At 42.7% G+C, this 21,802-nt stretch overlaps 1 protein-coding gene across 1 annotated transcript in view; it reads left to right on the top strand.

Moving 5' to 3' along the window:
• The window catches only part of LOC147716816 (twisted gastrulation protein homolog 1-A-like), an 89,046-nt gene that overhangs the window by 62,379 nt on the left and 4,865 nt on the right, over window positions 1-21,802 (top strand). The window contains exon 4 of the mRNA XM_086923759.1: window positions 15,661-15,873. Within this exon, the coding sequence (XP_086779885.1) occupies window positions 15,661-15,873 (213 nt within the window). The remainder of the gene's footprint in view (window positions 1-15,660; window positions 15,874-21,802) is intronic.

Genomic DNA, 21,802 nt, shown 5'->3' with positions numbered 1-21,802 from the left:
CACCATGTGACTTACACACCATATGTATGGAACATAAACTGCGAGGCGGCTTACACAACCAATAACAACATGTGTAGCGCAAGGCGGCAAAACACTAAACACTGAAGTGAAGTGCATGACAACTTACACACCGACAAGACGAGACATGTAGCGCATGGCGACTTACACAAAACGAACCAACAAGACATGTAGCGCATGACGACTTACACACAGAACACAATATGTACGTAATGTAACTACAACACATAGAAATGGGAAACAACTCACTAAGAGACCAGAACCCCCCTCATGTAAGGGAATGCAGTGTGGAAGTGTAATGATACCACCACCCACTTCAATACAAGAACTTCCCTTGTGTAAGGATACCTGAAATGTGACATCACTAAAACAATATAATACAGCTAAACATGTCTCCAAAATAAACACTAAATAAATGCAAACATTTTTTCTATTCCTCTTGTAGTTTTAGACCTGTACCCCACACCGGTGAGTGACCTCCCGCCCAAGTAGCACTACTCTGCACACACACTAGTACGGTGCACCCCACATAGCAAATGAAACATGTAGTACCTTTGCATCACTACTACACATGCCAGTAACAACTAAAGTTCACTGTTTTAGCCTACAGATCAAAAGTCAACAAAAAGTTCCCACCTCAAAAGTCTCACACATGACGCCAATTAGAAAGCGGATCCTTTATCGTAGTGCACTGCGTCTAAATCTAGATTTCACTGTAATCTCCATAACAACAAAGACTTGCTCGAGGTGCAAGCACTGTGACGAAGTAGTGAGGCTCACACCACACAAGGATGAATGTGATTTTTAAATGTCCAGTGAAACATGTCCAGGCTCAGGCTGTCCGCTGACAAGGACACTCGTGGGGCTGGCTTGCCTGGAGCTCCATTCTTGACGCTTTCCTCTTAGTCTTAGGCAGCTTTTTTAAATGTTGGAGCACATTTGAGTCCAGGTCCAGCTTGTCGCCAAAAATATGTTGAATCTTACTAAAAGTAGCTAAACTGTCTTTGAAGTATTTCTTTATTAGTCTTGTAGTTGCAGGATAGTAATTAGGTACAAATGTTCATTAGCCTGGTATTCCTTAATCTCCAGCGCCAACAGGATCAGCCTGCCTGCTGCTCAACCCATCTTCCAACTGTCACCACCCATCCACACAGGCACCAAAGCATTCCAAGCATCACAGACACACCAACATTCCACTGCCAATGCTCACACTGGCTGAGCAGCAGGGAGATAGGTAACCAGTGATAGATATGTTAAAATAAGCAGGATATAACACACCTGCTTAAGGTGCACCATGGCCCAAACAGGAAAAGTTCACCCTATCTGTAATAGGGCCCCAGATGCCGTGCGGTCTAGCGGTAGAACTGGTCCACCTTGCTTCCACTCCATCCATTGATCTGTCACCCAGAGACCTTTCATCATGCCTCTCCCTGCCTGCCAGAGACCCACTATTGCAGTTAGTTGGCCTTCTGCCAGAGCTGCCATGCTCAATCAATCAATCAGGAAATTGTAAGCTTGCTACTCACCCGTGAGGGTTTCAAGGCGCTGAGGGGGTTGGGGGTCAGCAGGGCTGTTTAGCGGAAGAGCCAGGTCTTGAGAGTCTTCAGGTCTTGCCCGCGATGTAAGAGAAGGATCTTCCATCTGCTTTGGCTCTGTGGATGCGAGGGGTTTTGGCCAGTGCAAGGTTGGCTGATCAAAGGATTCTTTTGGGTACGTGGAGGGGGATTCTGTCATTGAGGTATTTCGGTCCAGTGTTGTGTAGGCATTTGTAGGCGTGGGTGAGAATTTTGAAAATGACTCTTTTCTCCACGGGGAGCCAGTGGAGGTTTTGTAGGTGTTGGCTCATGTGCTCGTGTCGAGGGATGGCGAGAACGAGTCTGGCAGCGGTGTTCTTCATCGTCTGAAGTTTGGAGAGTAGGGACTTATTTAAGCCGGCATAGAGTGAGTTTCCATAGTCTAGACTGCTCGTGATGTGTGTGGTGACTGTCTTCCTTGACTCAGGGGGATCCATTTGAACGTCTTACGGAGGATTCAGAGGGTGTTGAAGCAGCTGGAGGCGATGGCATTGACCTGTCGGTTCATGGTGAGGAATGAGTCGAGTACGATGCCGACGTTTCTTGCATGGTCCATGGGGGTCTGTGGGCTTCCAAGGGTGGTGGGCCGCCAGGGGTTGTCCCATGCTGAAGGGATGGTTCAGAGAATGAGAACTTTCATCTTCTCGGCGTTGAGATTTAGGCAGCTGTTGGTCATCCAGACTGCCACGTCCTGCATTCCTTTCTGGAAGTTGAGTCTGGCGTTGTGGGGTCTTTGGTGAGGGAGAGGATGAGCTGGGTGTCATCAATGTAGGATACAATGTTGAGGCCATGGTGTCGGACGATGGGGATGAGGGGGGCTTTGGGTCAGGCTGAGTGATGACTCCTGTGGACTCCGCAGGGAATTTCCATGGGATCGATGAGGAAGGGTGGCAGTCTGATCCTTTGGCTTCTTCCGGTGAGGAATGATCTGATACAATCTAGGGTGATTCCTTGTATGCCGGCGTTATGTAGTCTGGGGACGAGTGTGTGGGAGTCAGTGTTAAAAGCTGCTGACAGGTCGAGTAGGATCAGGGCTGTGGAGTGCCCTTGGTCAAGGATGGTGTGGATGTGATTTGTGGCTGCGAATAGGGTGTTCTCGGTGCTGTGGTTGCTTCGGATTCCGGATTGGGATGGGTCGAGAATGCCGTTGCCTTTAATGAATCTGGTAAGTTGGCTGTTGACTGTCTTCTCCGCAACTTTGTCCGTGAAGGGGAGGAGCGAGATGGGCCTGTAGTTCTTGAGGTCCGTGGGGTTAGCTGATGGCTTCTTGAGCATGGGCCTGACTTCTGCATGTTTCCAGTCATCTGGGAAGGTGCTTGTTCCGAATGTGGTGTTAATGATGCATTGTAGTTCGGGTGCGATGGCAGTGGTGGCTCTGTGGAAGATGTGTGGGGGCAAGGGTCAGTGGGAGCCCCTGAGTGGATGCCTTTCATGGACAAGGCGGTGTCTTTGGCCGTGATCAGCGTCCAGGTGGAGATGGTGGGCTGGCTGGCATGTTGTGGGGGGCAGGTTGGCTGTGGTGTCTGGCGGGTGGTCGACAAAGTTGTCGTAGAGGTTTTTGATCTTGAGGTGGAAGTAGGTTCCAAGCTCGACGCAGAGATCTTGGGATGGAGTGATGTCTGTGGCTTCGCTGCAGGGGTTGGTGAATTCCTGGATGACACTGAAGAGTTCCTTGGAGTTGCTGGAGGTAGTGAGGATTTTGTTGTGGATGAAAGTCCTTTTGGTTGTTCTGATTCTGTTGTGGTAGTCCGTCATGGCGTCCTTGTAGGTGGTGTAGTTTTTGGGTGTCTTACTGTTTCTCCAGTTCTTCTCCAGGCATCTGCAGGTGTGTCTGGCTTCTTGGAGGTCAGTGGTGAACCATTTGGCTTTCCTGGGGCGCTGTTTGTTGGGGTTGCATAGCGAGTCGAGCTTGTCTGCGCCGCTGGAGATCCACATGTGGAATTCCCTGCCTGCTAAGTTGGCCTTGGAGAATCGGGGTGTGATTGTCTCAGATGAGGGTGGAGTTAAGTTGTTCATCTGTAGGTTTACTCTAGTTTTTTCTTAGTGGGCTTGGGGCTGGTTTGGGTGGCTTGAGTTTGTCGACGATGAAGTGTATGCAGTGGTGGCCAGTCCATGGCGGTTGTGTCGTGTGGCTGAAGTAGATGCTGTTACCTGCTGCGAAGATGGGGTCAAGGGTGTGTCCTGCTCTGTGAGTCAGTGTGGTGACGAATTTCTTGAATTCGATGTTGGCGAGGTTTTTCCAGAGAGTGGTGGAGTTGGGATCGCTGGGGTTGTCGATGTGGAAGTTCAGGTCTCCGATTAGTATGTTATTCGTTGAGGCGATGTTGTGGGGTGCGATGAGGTTGACTTTGGTGGTGGCGAAGTGGGCCTGTGGCCAAGGGTCTATAGGCAAGGGGGCCGTTAAGTGTGGAGTTGGGGCTGGTCTGGATCTTGAAGTGCAGGTGTTCAGAAGAGGGGAAGGTTTCACTGGAGGTGGTGAGGTGAAGGGTGTTCTTGTGGACGATGGCGAGGCCTCCTCCCGGGTGGTTGGGGCGATCATTCCATTATATCTTGTATCCGTCCGGGATGGCAGTGTTGATGTCGGGGGTGGAGGAGGCGTTGGTCCAGGTCTCCGTGAAGAAGGGGATGTCGGGCGAGAGAGAGCCCAGTATGTTCCAGATCTCGACAGCGTGTTTGTGCACGGAGTGCAAGTTGAGGAGGAAGCATCTTAGGGTGACTCCAGTGTTGCTGGTGTTGGTGGCCGGGGTGGTGGTAAGGGTCTGACTGCAGTGGAGGTAGGAGAACTGGCCATGGGTGGTGTTTGGCATGTCGTGTTGGCAGTCTCTGAGTCTTCCGGGGTTGAGTGTGTGGATCACTGACATAATATCGAGGGACATAATACTGAGTTCCAAAAATATTGGCGACAAAATATCGACAGACAAAATATCGACTTTGTATCTACAAACAGGTAAGTACAAAAATATCGAGTAAAAAATATCGTTTACAAAAATATAGTTTGTAAAAATATCGACTTTATTAAAAATAATGTTAAATTAAATTAATATTAAAAACGATTTACTAAAATATACTTAAAAATACTTAAATTACCTTATAATAATTAAATAAATAATGAAAGTTATAAAAAAAATTTTTTACAATCATATTCGTTAAAACATATATATATAGTAACATAATATAATTAAAATATATCCAATATTATTAGGGTAGGATAGCGTAAGTATAAAATTACTATTTCCAACCCAGAGAGTGCACCAATAGATAAGGGGTTGGATAGCATAGAGGTAAAAATTACTATTCCCACTCCAGAGAGTGCAACAGTAGGGAAAGCGTTGGATAGCGTAGGGGTAACAATTACTATTCCCACTCCAGAGAGTGCAACAGTAGTGAAAGTATATACTTCATATATTATTTAAAAATATATATATATATTATTATCTATAAATTTTTTTCATTAAAAGTAATTACCACTTTAATATAATATAATAATTAATTAATTACAAATACTAATTTAATTGTATCATTACAATTAATTATCTATTAACACTAGTTAATTACAAATTAACAATTAATTAATTAGTAATTAAACAGTTACTTAACAATTATAATCTAATAAATACACAAAAAAAATTAACATATGTAATTAGTTATAATTAAATTACTTCCCACCCTATTCCCCTATGAACCCACAACCCGCTACAGAAATTAAATTACTTAAAATAACATAATTATCAATTAATCAATTAAATAACATTATTTGGCAATTAAAATGTAATGAATTACTAAATAAAAATTAATTAACAATTAATTATAAACAAATACCAATAAATACATTTACATATTTAATTCATTATAATTCAATTACACGACATACATCAACATATTTAATTAATTATAATTAAATTACACTACATAAACTAACATATTTAATTAATTATAATTAAATTACTTCCCACCCTACTCCCCTATAAACCCACAACCCGCTACAGAAATTAAATTAGTTAAATTAACATAATTATCAATTAATCAATTAAATAAAATGAATTGGCAATTAAAATGTAATTAATTACTAAATAAGAATTAATTAACAATTAATTATAAACAAATACTAATAAATAAATGTACATATTTAATTAATTATAATTAAATTACTTCCCATCCTATTCCCCTATAAACCCACAACCCGCTACAGAATTAAATTACGCAAAATTTAAATAACAATAAATTCATTAATTAAATTACATTATAACATAAATAAACACTTTTAACACATAAAATACACTATAAAAATTTAGATATTATTATAAGTTTGATATTTTTCTTAACCTATATTATGTACTTCGATATTTTGACTATCTATATTTTAAAATTCGATATTACATTACTTACCTTCAAAACGATATTTTTGATGTCTATATTCTGTCCATTCGATATTCTGTCCAGCCTATATTTTGTACTCGATATTATGTCCATTCGATATTTTGTAGTCAATATTTTGTCTGTTTACCGAGTGTGTGGAGGGCGGCTGTATTGTAGTGGTTCAAGATAGAGGGTCCCTGGCGCTGGTCGCGGATCCTTGCCTTTGGCGCAGCTTTGGCATGCCCTCTGCGAGCATCCGTTGCGCAACCGTGCAGCAGCTTCCATTAAGTAGGGGAGGGGGGAGGGATGAGAGGCTGGGAGCGGGAGCTGTCCTGGGGATGGGGCCGTAGGGGCAGCAGCGGCAGAGCGGAGGCAAGCACCAAAAGAAAACTGGGGAAAAACAAAATCAAACATACAGGTGGCACAACAGTCAAAATTTACATAAGTGAAAGAGCGGATGAAAATAGTTACGGTGGTGGCTGATGGTAGGCCAGTTCCTGGGTAGAGAGGGAAGCAGGTGCGGGCAGCAGCCTCCAATCTCCCGGAAGGAGGTCGGGGTCTAGAGAGAATGAGTCGGCACACCGGAGCTGCGGGGAGAGAGTGGACCTAGACCGAGGGTGCTAGCCACTGAATCAGTCCACAGGCAGTTAGCATTTGATATTTTCTTGTATTCTGTATTGATCTTTACTTTAGCATCCAACATTTCTAACAGAATTTAGAAAAACGTGGAGGTTCAGGTGATTCTCCATATATTCTTGGGGATTCATTGCAAGTTGATGCCCATTTAAGAGCTTAGATTGTTTTGTGGAATGTAAATGTGGGTGTACTTGTAAAGCACACTGTGACTCCAAGGAGTATCCTGGCGTTGAAGACTGCTGAGGAACCCGTCCTGGTTTTCCCTGTGAGATGGTCCCTTTCTGGGTATCTCCAAGGTGAAACCAGGCATCCTCGGCGTCTGTGGGGGGCTGTGGTAGAGATGAGGGAAGCTTAATGCCCAGAGTTGCCGAGTGTGTTTCCTGGTTAGAGTAGGCACAGAGGCGAGAATTATCGAGTCCGTTTGACCCTGGGCCATGACCCTGCGACGTCGGGAATTGAACCCTGGTCCCGGGTTGTTCTCTGTTTACGGGTCTGCTGCCTCTAACCAGTGAGCCACACCACTCCACTAAAATGGAAGTAGCTTTCATGTTTAGCTTTACCTCCATGAAAGTTTTCTGTTTATAGAAATAAAATTATGCTTCTTACCCAGGTTTTTGAGAAATCATTTCAGATTTTCAAGTAATTTAATTTTTTTCATCAGCCAAGTAGTCCTTGCACGCCTGCTGTGTACATTGCGCCCTTTGCTACTATCTTTATATAACAAAATACTTAGGTACGTCTTTTGGAATGAATTCTCGGGGAAGGTGGCGGTCGTTTGTCAGAGATCGCAGTAGGGCTGTTTGTACAAGACCTACAGATGCACCATCCTGCTAGGTCAGTGTCTGGGTTGGCTTTTGGCTGTTTGGAGACCTGTTTTATGGTCTGGTGAACTGGTTTTTTACTGCTGCTTTCCTAGGTATTGCGTCAAACATTGCCTGCAGCAAGTACAAATGCATGCAGTCTCCCATAGCACTATAAAGCCTGTCTTTGCAAGTTTAAAACAGCCAGATTTAGAAATGTGGACCTCTATCTGATTCACTTATGGGGACTCCTTTTAGTTCGGTGCCCGAAGCTGTTTTCTGGCCGAGCCCGACCTTGACAATTTGGTGCAGTAGATCTGTAGGGTTGTCACATAGACATAATATATAGCTAATATGTCTCAGACCCTAGTCTGCCTTGTGTCATGCGGTTCAGGCTTCTGTCAGAAATTGTGTAATACGTCAGTTTCTCACTTTCACCCTATCACACCATTTCTTTCTTTCTTTGTTTTTTTATTCTATTATGTTATTAATCTGAGGAAGAGCCCCTACTGGACAGGGAACACCAGTAACTCTAGTTCACTAATATCTTGTTTAATATGTTATACTTTTTGATGTTTACCACCCTAGATGGTGTACAGAATATTAGTTAAATACAAAGCATATAGATCATAAGATTACTGGTATGGGTATCTTCCCTTGGTTTCTTAACACTGTATGGATTCCTCACGATCGATATTTTTTCTCACAAATGGTGTACAGTCTTTGACACGAGCAGAATAAAGCAGCAGTGGGGGAGCAAGTTTGGGATTTTTTTCTGGTCAGCATAATTAAAAGATTTTTTTTTAAAGTTTTGATTTAAAATTTAAAACTGTTCTGGGATGTTCTCAGAGCGATGAAAATGTGTTCTAGTCTTTTAACGATATGCTCAGAATTGTAAGCAAGTCCATTTTTAGTCTGTCCTAGTGAAAGTTTATGCTGTCTCACCAACCTATTTTAACCTTGAACATGAGTACATCATATTCTTAGTAACTCTAAATACAGAGTTTGTGTCAGCCTCCTTCAGCCATTGCTCTGTTGGAATGACATTCACACGTCAGTTCAGGTCATAGGAAAGAATACGTGGAGGGCGGAGGCTGAGTCACCCTCCTTCAGCTATGGGCTTGTAAGCAATGCTATTCACAGTTTCTGTCAGCCCACTGTTAAGCAGTTCCACGCCAGGTGTGTCAGGCAGTATGAGTGATTGCACTTTTCCTGCTTACTGTCTGGTTCCACAACCAGAAGAACAAACACTGGCAGGCAAAAGAGTTTATCTCAATCTGCAAACGTCTGCTTTCCCCCTGTTCCTCACAGTGAGAACAACAATGCACAGTAATGTTTTTAATATGGTAATACAGTACCACAGCACCAATTCACAAACATTTGGGATCTTGACACTGTAGTGCCTTTGTACTAAGGACACACTATTATTAGTATGGCTATTACCACTGACATTACTACCACCATTACACCACCAACACCACTTTATCAAACACCACCATTATCAGCACTATTACCACAACCACCATTCCCATCACCCCCACTATCTCCTCCATGACCATTACCACCTCTAATACCGCACACACATTACCACTTCTATCACCACACGATAACCCATTTTGCCACAATCACCACCTCTCTTACCACCACTACCACTGCCATTACTGCCACCACTATTATGACTTGCACCAACACTACCACCACCATGATTCCTATCATCATTACCACTGTCTTAACCCCATCATTACTGCTGTCTTCACCACCATTTTGACCATCACCAGTACCACCATTACTATTAATACTATCATTACCATTTCCACCTCTACAACATCTCCATTACCACCACCACTATTACCTCTGTCATTACCACCATTACCACTGGCATTACCACCATAATAATAATAATAGGGGGTTTTGTAAAGCGGTTGGTGACGCACAGCGGCGTGTCCCTGCGCTGTGGAGCGAGTGCTTGCAGGGAAACTGCAGGGGGGCAGAACCTGTTACCGGGTGAATAGTATTGTTTTTAACTTGGCTCTAAAGATTGGTTTGGATGGCTCAAGACGCGACGCCGCAGGAAGTTTATTCCAGCTTAACGCAGCCAGATGCCTGAAAGATCTTCCGCCCATCCTTGCTTTAGACACCTTGGGCATGGACAGACGCCCCGAGCCGGAAGATCTAAGGGAACGGGAAGGCTCGTATTGTGTCAGCAGTCCCTGCAATGGAAGGGGTGCCCTACCATTGACGATTCGATGGCAAGTGCAGAGTGCTTTAAATTCCACTCTGATTCTTACCGGGAGCCAGTGCAGGGTCTGAAGAGCCGCTTTAGAGGCAGCCCTTTTGGGTAGTCTGAGCACCAATCGGGCAGCAGCGTTCTGCAAGACCTGCAGGCGGCTCAGATTCTGCTCTAAGGTCCCTAAATAGAGAAGGTTGCCATAGTCCATCTTAGATCTGACTAGTGCATGCACTAGCGTTTGGCGTGCTTTGATGGGTAGGAATTTCAGCACCTTCCTAAGGCTCTTGAGAGTCCCGAAGCAGGATCCAACCACCCGATTGATCTGGGGGCCAAAGGTCAGGTTGGAATCAAACCAGATGCCCAAATTCCTCGCCTCCTGGCAGGGGGTAGGTGTTGGTCCCAGGCATGGCGGCCACCATGCCGACGTCCACGCCGCCTGGCCACCCCCTACAACCAGCACCTCAGTCTTGCCTCCGTTGAGCTTGAGGCAGTTGGCGGACATCCTCACCATTACTACCCCTTCTACTACTACCATTACTGCAACCATTACCACCACCATTACAATTACCACCATTGTCACAAATGCAATTACTGCTACAATTACAACATAATCACCAAAATTACCAAAGGTATAACTGCTATTGGCATGATTACTAGTACCACCATTGACAGCACCTTTATTACTACTGTTATCAATATTACACCCAAAACCATTACCTGTACCACCACCATCACTACCACCACCATTACGACAACCCCAACAGTTATGATGGGGACTATAACCATCACGACCATTACCACCACTGCAAAACCACCAGAAACATGATTCCAACCATTAACACTACCATGACCATTACCGCTAGCGCAAGCACCGCCATTACCACCTCCACTGCCATCACAACTTCAAAATCCACCATCATTCCCACCACACTCCCAGAATCACCATTACCATCACCACCACTTTCAATATTGGTGCCAACACCACCACTGCCACCACCATTAGCATCATTGCCACCATTACTACCATTACTACCATTACTACCATCATTACCACGACCATAGCAACCAGAACAACTATTACCACCATTAATGCAGCAGCTATCAATATTATTATAACCACCATCATCACGACCAGTATCACCATTACTACCAAGGTCGCCACACAAATTACAACCACCAACATCATTACTACTGCTACCACCATTACCAATACCACCAGCACAAACACCACCATTACCACTGCAATCAGTACCATTACTACTGCCATTGTCACCACCATCACCATTACAACCACCTCCGGTACTACCATTACCACTACCACCACTATTACAGCCATAGAAATAACCACGACATCCACCAGCACCACCAGTATCACTGCCACTATTATAACTGGTATTATAACTAACAGCACCGTATCCACTACTGCAAAATTACCACAGCAATGACCACAATCATCACCACCAGCTTCCATCACAATTACGACACACAGCATCCAGGGCTTATTTTTAGCTGTTAGTTGTAGGGAGGCCCACCAGCACCCATTTTTGAGGACTGGCACTTATTTCTACTCATCATGCTTTGACCCAGAGCAAGAGAGAGAAGCACACAAAACTGGGGGCGAAGGAGGGAGAGACACCTGGGAAAACAATGACATAGGAAGAAAGTAGGGATGAAAAATAACCTGAAAGATTGAGATATAAGGGCAGGATGTGTCTGGTGGTGGAGGAAAGAGGCATGAGTTGGAGCCGAGACAAAACAGCCTTGGTATTTGGCAATCTAACATTTGATAGAGCTGGGTACAGAATTCTGAGCAAAACCTTGATCTTTGACACTCATTCTTTTAAAAATTAGCCACCACATTGCCCATCAACATTACCATCAACACCACAAGTAATATAACAATATTACTACCAATAGCAACACAACAACCTTCATTACCACAGCTCCCATTACGAATTTCCAACATCACCACCACAAACTTCGCCAAGTACCACCAACACATTATCATCATCACTGTAACGAGGCCCACCAATATTATCACCACCACCACCACAATACAGGTACCACCACTATTACTATTACAACTACCATTAAAACCACTATAACCTGAACCACACTGATTACCAAAATTACATCACCATTAGCACCATTACCTTCCCCATTACCACCACCATCATTAACATCGCCATTACCACAGACACCCATATTACGCCCACCACTGTCATTACCAGTACTTGTGTCAAGGGCTAGTAGCACAAGCCTTGCTTCAACACTCAAGCTGCTGCAAGAAAAACTGCAAATTATGAACTACCTTGAATTGCATTTACCATGATACACAGGGGAAACTGGAACAGATGTGCAACCAGTGTGTGACTCAGTGTCAGCAATGTGTATACTAGCTCTTGTCCCATTGGGGCAGGTGGTGAAAGGTTTCCAGAGCAAAATGTCCGCACCTGGGAGCTGCTTGGCCCTTATCCCCAGAACATAAACAGGAGGTCATAATCGCCCAATACACTGTTTGCCCTTCAGAAGAGTTCAGAAGAATGGAACACTGGTGTCAAGGTCTAGAAGCACAGACTGTGGTTCAACAGTCCAGCGACCACAAGAAACAACTGTAAGTTGTGGACTACCTTGATTTCATTTACCATGATGGCCTGGGGAGAACTAAGATAAACCTGTGACCAGTATGTGACTCTACTCCCTGGCAATGTATACAATCTCCTGTCCTTTAGGAAGGTTGTTGATCGGTTTGCAAAGCCATGAGTCTGCATCTGGGAGCTGCTTGGCACTTATCCACAAACAGAAAGCAGGGAGTCATGTTCCCCTCAAGAGACACTTTGCCCTTCTGAAGAGTTCAAAAGTACAAAACACTGGTGACAGGAGCTAACATCACTGGCTGTGCCTCAACACTTGAGAGACCAAAAGAAAAACTGTAAGTTAACAACTACATTGATCTTCATTTACCATGATGTCCTGGAAAGGACTGAGACATACCTGTGACCAGTGTGCGACTGCACAGTCACCACAATTTTAGTCACCAACATTACCATTAACCATTACTACTTTGAATATTATCACCACCATTACCACCTCTACCACCGCCATTATGACCACCATCATTTCCATCATTACCACCACTAGTATCACCACCACCAATATTACCACCATTATTACCAATACCGCCACCATTACTATCATCACTATTACACTACCAACATTAACACTGCTACCAATTTTACCATCATTACCACTACCATTAGTACCACACCACTACCATTACCACCACAAGCATTGCCATCACCACCATTACTACAACTATTACCACCACAGCAATTACTACTGCTTTCACCATTACCACCTCCAGAACATAACTATCACTACCATTACCACTCCCACCAATATCACCACGAGTACAACCTCCCCAATTCCCACTAGTGCCATTACCACAACCGCCACAAATGCCACCATTTCTACACCAGAATTATTACCACCTACCATCTGCTCATTACCACTTGCCACCACCTCCACTACCTCCACTATTACCAGGGTCACTGGAATTATGTGATTATACGGCTGCAGCGGTTTTCGCATACTTATAGATTTACTGCATTTGTCACATATTCTGTCATTTGCCGCTCAATCTGCAGATTTTAATAAAAAAAAATGTTTTTGTTTCTGGCTCAAATGGTTCAAAAGGTACTAAATATGGAGCGACAAGTCTTGCAGCACACTGGAAGGCCGTTGGCAAAACTGGACGGGCCATCTTTTTGTTGCTTATTGCTAAATTTGGGTGTTAAACTGGTGCTGGCGAGGTGCAACCAATGCTTAGCCAGTGTTACCAAGTTTAACAATGACTAAATAATGAAGTAATACTATTATAAAATGTGCTGCATTTTTCCGCATAATTTGCCCTTTCTGGCTGTATAAATTACTAAAACCTGCCCCATTATTTGGCCTTCTCCTGATGCATAATTCCAGTGGCCCTGACTATTACAACCACCATTACCACCATAATCATTGACTCAACCATTACCACACCATTACAACCACCACCATTACCTCCATCATTACTCCTATTCTGATTACAACCACCACCATTTTTTTAACATTATTTAGTCTCAACATCATCACCACTACCACCAACATCATCATTACTGTTATAAAAATAACCACAACTGCACTGCCATTACTACCACCATGACAGCCATTATATCCATCACCAATATTAGAACCACTATTACCTAAATAAATAAATTCCCACCTAAAGTAAACAAAATGCATTTTTTATTCTGTATTACTAATTATTAAAAGTAATGTAAAGAAGTACTCAAAAGTAATGCAATTATTTTTTAATTAAAAAGAGTTCAAAATAATTCTGAATGAATAGGTTGTTGAAATATTCTTTAATTAAAAAATAAATATGATGTCGTTTTAGATGATTTTTAAGTTAAAATACATGTATTTGTATTATTAATTATTTAAAACAATTTAATTCAATTTAACATTATTTCCCATGGGTTTTATTTTATGTTGCAGTACCAATGGTTGGCCATGTGTGGTACTGGACTTACTCCAGCTCTGAGATGGAGTAATTTTCTACTAGATTGGGTCTCCTTTTGACTGTACTAGCTTTAGAAGTGGAGATTGTGAATAGCAATGGGTATACTCTTTTGTAGGTGTGTGCATTTCCCCCACTAAACCTCTACCAAACTGTCCCTAAATCCCTTCTTTATCCCCCATAAACCATTACCACCATCACAACCACAACATATACTTGCAGCACCTCCAACACAACTTCCACCAGCACTATTGACACTACCATTATCACCACCACCGTTATTAGTGCCACCACTACTACCACCAGTGCCATCACCACTACCAGCAGCACCATTAACACCACCATTACCTGTGCCAACAGATCCATTACCACCACTACCATTACAACCATCACCATTAACACCATCACCACACTCATTGGCACTGCCAATGCCACACCATTTCTTCCACCATTACCAGCACACCCAGTATTACTTCTGTTACCACTAGCAACACCACAGTTACCATCACTACCAATGTTAACACCACGATTGCCTCTACCAGCAACACCACCATTATCACAAGTACAAATACCTCCATTACCACTACCATCAGTATCACCACAGCGATTACAACCACTGCCTTTACTACAGCCAACCATAACCTTCATCATTACCATGACTGCCATTTCCACCTTTACTGCCACCAACAAAAGTACCACCTCCACAACAACTACCCCCATCATTGCCAGTGCCCGTACAATCACCATCATTATCATGCCAGAGTTACCTCTACCACTCCACCCCCATTGCTACAACCACTATTAGCATATTACTATTAACACCACCATCATGCCCACCACGACTACCACCACAATTATCTGCACCACCACTACCACAGCACCATCACTATTATTGCTGCCACAATTTCTACATCATTACACAACCGTTACTATCATTGTCACTGTAAACGTTATTACTAATGCCATCATTGGAACCAATATCACCAACATTACTTTCACTATCGCCACCACTGCCGTCACTATCATCACTTCCACCACCTCTATCACCGCTGTTATCATAACCACCATTTTCACAAACATTATTTCTACCACTATCACCACTACACCACCACCACTACCAGATTCACCAGTACCACTAACACTCACCAACATCTCAACGACTGACACTTTAGGTATCACCACTACTACTGCTACCACCACCACTTCAACTGCCACAATCATCCCTTCTATTACAAGCACTATCACCACTACTACAACCACATCATAGCCATCACAACTATTACCACTACCATTATTTACTCAAGTGTTTACATGTTTAAGGGTATATTTTGTGTTCTCCAGTGGTGTGTCCATGTGTAAAAGGAAGGGTGGCCTAGCAGGTGTGTGACTGATGTTGGGTGTTTGCTAGCAGTAATAAAACAAAAAGGCAATGCCTGTTCGCTTTGCCAATGTCTATTCTTGTTTTTTCTTTTCCCCCACACTGGCCAGGCCTCTGTAAGGAGAGGGGTAAAGTGGACACTCATCCAGCCTCACGCAGCTCTGTTGAAGATCTTCCATCCCCCATCCCATCACTATTTCGTGCACTCTCCACTGTCTCTGACAGCGATCCCCCACTGGGCTGGAGCAGCTTCTCCTTGCCTGTGTTGGAAGAGGTTCAACAACAGCATCATGAGCACCACCTGGTTCTAGGGACTCACAGAGGTGAGTGCTAAATGCACAGCAGTGAGTACTGAATGTAAAGAGATGAGTATTGACCTCACTGAGCTGAGTACTTAGCGTGTGGTATTGCACCCTGAGTTTTGATAGAGTGCTGATCAAATAGAGGGGCACTCTGAGAGCAAACATGTGACATCTGCTTACACAGATGTGAATGCTGAAAGTACAGATTTAACTACTCATGCAAGAGTCAATGAGAGAGATGCTATTAAGCACCCAGTGCTGAACTGACCATAACATGAGAACTAAGGCCCTAGTTACAACTACTGGGCGTATTCAGTTTCTAGTATAGTTGCAAACTGTTTGAGGCTGACTTGAGGTTCTAAGTCAAGTGTTATTTTCCATGTGCAAATTGTTGTTCGCAATTACGTTTTCCGGAGGTACAAGCTGGTGAGGATGTTCTTGACAAATAGTGTAAAATTCGAATTCGCACACCATGGAACTTTTTTAAGTGTGCGCAAATCAGAATTTCACATGCACAGTTAGCACCACAGCAAACACCACTCCGCTTGGAATCCTTTTTCAGGCACACATTCTGCCAAATATAAAGTGGTACGTGCTGAGTCAGAGGTTTCAGTACTGTTTGCACAGAGGAGAGAACTGAGTGCTCAAAGGTCAGTACTTAGAGTAATTGCTGAGTACACAAAGATGAATATTAACCCCACATACAGATAGGTATACTTAGGCTGCAGATGTACATAATGTGCACTAAGGTGATTGCTGACCACCCTTAACTCTGTCAACACACTGCACACCCATTCTTCAGTGCTTCCAGGCACTCAAACTCTGTGACCAAATGGTTGGTAGAAATAACAGATCGGCTAGACGAGATTTGGTATTTTTAGATTGCAAGGGGAATGATTTCACACCGGCTTGGCTAACGCTAGAAAGAGCAATCCTAAATGGTCTCGAACCCCTAACCCTACTCTCAGCCAACAGACACCCTGAAGCCAAAAGCACCATTTTCAAAAACACTAAGAACTCTCTTCTTAAAGTAGACAAGAAAATGGAGAATAGCATTAACAACACAAGGTGGGAATCCATTTGGTTCAACACAAAAATAAAATACAAGGACAAGACACTAAACATGAGCTCTTGGCACGAACGAGGCATCTCCACCCCCAGCCAACTGGAAAAATTAATTAAGCACACCACTCACATTTGACACCCTTAAACACCTCCACAATCTACCAGACATAGATTTCTACAGTTTCCTAAAAATAAGGGCGGCACTCACCAAGGCAGATCTAAATAAAGAAACCCCATCAATCCTACAATACCCGGCTAACCTAAACAAAGTTGGCCACCAAACATGGCACCTTTACAAACTACTAAGCCCAACTTCTACAAAGCTAAACACCAAGACACTAGAGTACTGGGAAGGCCAACACCATAGGTGCTTCAATGATAAGGAAAAAACTCGCCAGTGGAACTGAGCAAGCACAAACAAAGTCACCCCAATCCTAGCACCGACAAAATACTGGCTCCTACGCAAAGCATACTGGACCCCGGCCAAACTAGCGGCCGTAGGGATCCGAGACAACGACCTATGCTGGAACTGCCACAAACATAAAGGTGACCTTGCTCCTCTTCTCTTTCACTGTCCCAAAGTCAAAACATTCTGATACAAAATAAGAGACTTCACAAATAGCATAATGGGATTCCCACTACAAACAGACTTTGCAGGGGTAGTCGCGGCCTTTATGGACCAAGAAACTCAATCTAAGAACGACAGCGAGCTAATAGACATCCTACTCACAGCAGCAATCAAGACAATCCTAGCAAACTGGAAAGACACGGGGAAAGCATCCTTGAAGAGTTGGATCACCTTCCATCAAAGCACACACCCAACTCTACCGCGAAGGGAGAGATGTGGCACACCCTAGACAACTACCAGGCATCACACAAGCCTCCGTAGGCAATTTACAGAGATCACCACCCCAACACACTCCCCACACACACACAGGTGTACTCCAGCATGATGGGACTTAGCAAGAGAAGCCAATAGCATCGACCACGACTCTATCTCTTCTTTCCCACTTTTTCTTTTCCTTCCTAGGAGGGCAATATACAAACAAACAAGGCCAAGTCGCAGTATGCCTAGCCTATGACATTTTCTACCAGTCGACTACATGAGCAAGCTGGAACGTGTGACGCCAATTGTAACCCCACTGGCATACACCAAAAACAATATTGCTGTCACCATATCTGTACTGTACCTACAAAATCTTGTAATAAAATCAGTTGAAATAAAAAAAAAAGAAATAACAGATCAGCTAGAGGAGATTAGGTATTTTTAGATTGCAAGGGGAATGATTTCAAAGGAGGAGAGGTTGTGATCTATGAAATGAGGAGTAGGTATTTTACAATGATAGAGATTAAGGCAGACAGGCTTGAGACTTAGAATAGTCTGTACTTCGAGAGAGGAGTCATGCAGAAGATGGAGAGTAAAGAGAGGGTAATTGGAAAGAAAACAAGGAGGGGTGACAATTGGAAGTTAAGGTCAGTTTTTCATGCATGGTTTTATGAATACAGGGGAAGATTTTTGGAATAGCATGCAAATGAAGGATGCCAAACTGTAGTAGGAAATGACATACTTGCATGTGAGATATTGCTATATTAGGTGTTTGTGAAAGCCACTCTACACAAGTAAGTATAAAGAAAGAGTGGTCCGAGTTACAGATCAATTAGTTTACAGGTTATTCTGTATTACTCCATACAGATAAACACCACATATACATTTCACTAAATATAACTGAACAAATTGAAAAGTGAAATATGCAATATTCAAAATCAAATTGCATTTATTCTTGCAATCGTTTACTCATGTAAATTTTTCAACATGGAATGTTTCATGAATCAACAACATTAGTTCAATGTAATTGTGAAGTCATTACATTAAAAGTGCTCTCAGTGAGAAAGGGGAGGGAAGTGCAGAAGTTGTGAGGGACCAAATTCCCATCAAAAATAAACAAAAAATGTATTCTGTATTAATAATTATTAATACTAATTATTAAAAGTGATGTAAAGAAGTACTTAAATGTAGTTTAATTATATTTAAATTAAAAAGAGTTACATGTTTTTTTCTGAATGCAAAGGTTGTTCAAATATTCTGTAATTAAAAAATAAATAGTTTTAGATTTCATAAAGGAAAAATATATAATTTTTATATTGCTAATTATTTCCCATGGGTTTAATGTTATGTTCCTTCCTCCATTATTTTCTTTGAGATGGTGTTGCAGTACCAGTGGTTGGACATGTGTGGTACTGGACTTACTCCAGCTCTGAGATGGAGTAATTTACTGCTAGTTTCGGACTCCTTTTGACTGCAATATCTTTAGAACTGCAGTTTGTGAATAGCAATGGGTTTAATCTTTTGTAGGTGGGTGCATTTTTCTCACTAACCCCCCATGTTAATTTCCCTAACTCCCTTCTTTATACTCCCTAGACCCATCCGGTTTAGTAGTAAGCTTGCCGCTTTTCTCCAGGCTCTTCCCTGCACCTTATCACATTTACTACTAAGTAATAAATCTACTTGTCTGTGGATCTGCCCATCAAAAAGATAAGAGAGGTAGGGATCCACATTGATAGGTTTGGGAATTGCTTTTTGTAGTAGTTTACTAGTTCTATTGCATTGCAATATTGCTAAAAGTACTACAAAAGGAAGTTTGTATATAGGCCCCAGGGAATCTAAGTAAAATTTTCCAGGACCCTGTCCCAGAGTTACCCATTGGAACAGATGCCTCCCTAAGTAGGTGGGGACACAAATGCAGGGACCGAGAAGAGCCAATGAACAATAAAGCCTCAGAGAGCCAAGCTAAATGTAGACCTCACCCCTGAGCATGATGATAGTTGTGCTAGCATGCAATTATCCCACATTTCTATTCAACAAACATTGCAAACATGACAAGGACCTGAATTTGTTTCTTGCTATCACACTTCCAATATAACCCCTAACACACATTCAGTCTATGCGTCTCCTAACACACACTGGCATGTGTCTTCCTTGAGGTAGTGGGGAGGCAACACTGCTGGCACTACAGAAACCTCCTTGAATAAACAATAAACTCTCAAGTCATCTGGATGGACAGGACTACTAAAATGTATAAATCCTGAAACAAGGGGGAACTCCAGGCAGTCCTCAGCAAGTTATAACAGCTATGGCAGAACTGCACAAAGAGAAGCAAAATAATAATAGAAGAGACAATTCAACCCCAAAATGACTTTGCAAACTTGGTTAACTAGATGATCGAAGCTGTTTAAACGTATAATTCAACATTTGGACCCAACGGGAAGCATCAGCCATTTAATTTGAACCCAGATATCCTCAAGAGAGACCATGAATAAAACACTTTTCAAATGGAGGTAAAAAATATTTGCTTACATTTTTTCTTCAATACCAGTGGGTACATGGGATGGCTGAATGCAGAGAAGAGCGCAACATCTTTATTCAAAAATGTTTATGCAGCAAAATATATAAAACCCTCTAACCAAGGATCAGTTTCTTACTGTGAAGGATTGGAAGATATGACCACTTAAGCCCAGAGTCACTGCAGTGTGGCTACTGAAGTCTCCAAATTTCGTCACCTTCAGTTGACACCAATTTCATGTACATTCTCATTGAAGCCAGAAAGTTTGTCACTGGGAAATGCTATCCCTTTACACAAAAACAAAAACAGAAACTGTGTCTACTGAACAAGACAGCACATCAATACAAAGCAGGGTGTGAGCGGACCATAGTAGGCACGTGGACAGGAGGGACCCTTGAAGATGGTTTGACTACAGTGCCAACTATTCTCTGCCCCCGGAGGGGTCTGAAAATGCCGACTCCTAGGGTACCATTTGGACCGGCAAGTCTTCACTGTCTTTGCATGCCTATAATTTAGTGTGCATGCTACAATAAGAACCTTCTGAGTACAGAATCATCACTGGAAGAGCATTAGTAAAGCAAGCCCGCCTTTAAGAATGTCCAGGACCTTGTACAGCCATCACTGTAGGGCAGAAACATGTTGGCATATAAGGGTCATGGGACCATTGCATTCTTGTTGCCCTTTTATAGTTTATTTTAGTCATTTCTCATCCACCCCGCTAATAAAGGGATACCTTGGGAGTGGAGGATTAATTTTTATTTACACTAACTTCCCCCCACATAATTATATACAAAGAGCTCCCACCTTGACTTTTAGGGTTCAGGGTGAACCCGATGATAAAGCATGCCACTACTAGAGTGGGTGGAGGTTGTATATAAAAAGGATTATTTTTCCTTTTTCACACTTCTCATTGAGTTGGTGTCTTGTCATGGAACTCACCCTTTTCTATCATAAGGTAGAGGGATACTCTGACGTTTGTTGCATTAACACAAATCAATATTTTGAAGTGCCATCCTGGGAAAAACCTACAACAAAAATGTACATACCATGCTGATCAAGTGCTGATTAATAATGAGAAAATGGACCAGCCTACCCTTCCTTGTGGCACATTTCCCAACCAGCTGGCGTACAGAAAAACATCAGTGACTGCACTTTTTCCCGATCTGAGTAATGCCCACAGGTCTTGACAGTTTCAAGTACAACGTTCCTTTAGTGAAAAAAACATTTTCTAGCTAAGGGAATCAAACAAAGGGTATAACACCACTAGTTAGTTAAGCACAGTCGTGAACAGCAAGCTAAAACATATGCCATGGAGTTATGCTTTTACATAGCTATTGTGTCAGCCTCTAGAGTCAGTGAAATACACACACTGTTAGAGGATAAATATCCCAAATAACACCTTAGTTTACTACCTAAAGCTCTATCAGAGTACTACATGAACCAACCTAAATAGTTGCAGTGTTCAGAACTGGTAGGAAGGATCTTGCACACAATAAACTGTAGCATGATGCTACAATATTGCGATGACAGAGAAGGTACTATCA

This window comes from Lissotriton vulgaris, chromosome 5 (genome assembly GCF_964263255.1).
Source record: "Lissotriton vulgaris chromosome 5, aLisVul1.2, whole genome shotgun sequence".
NCBI classification, from domain to species: Eukaryota; Metazoa; Chordata; class Amphibia; order Caudata; family Salamandridae; genus Lissotriton; species Lissotriton vulgaris.
Note: the sequence above shows the minus strand (reverse complement) of the source record. Positions and strands in the feature narration are given on the sequence as shown.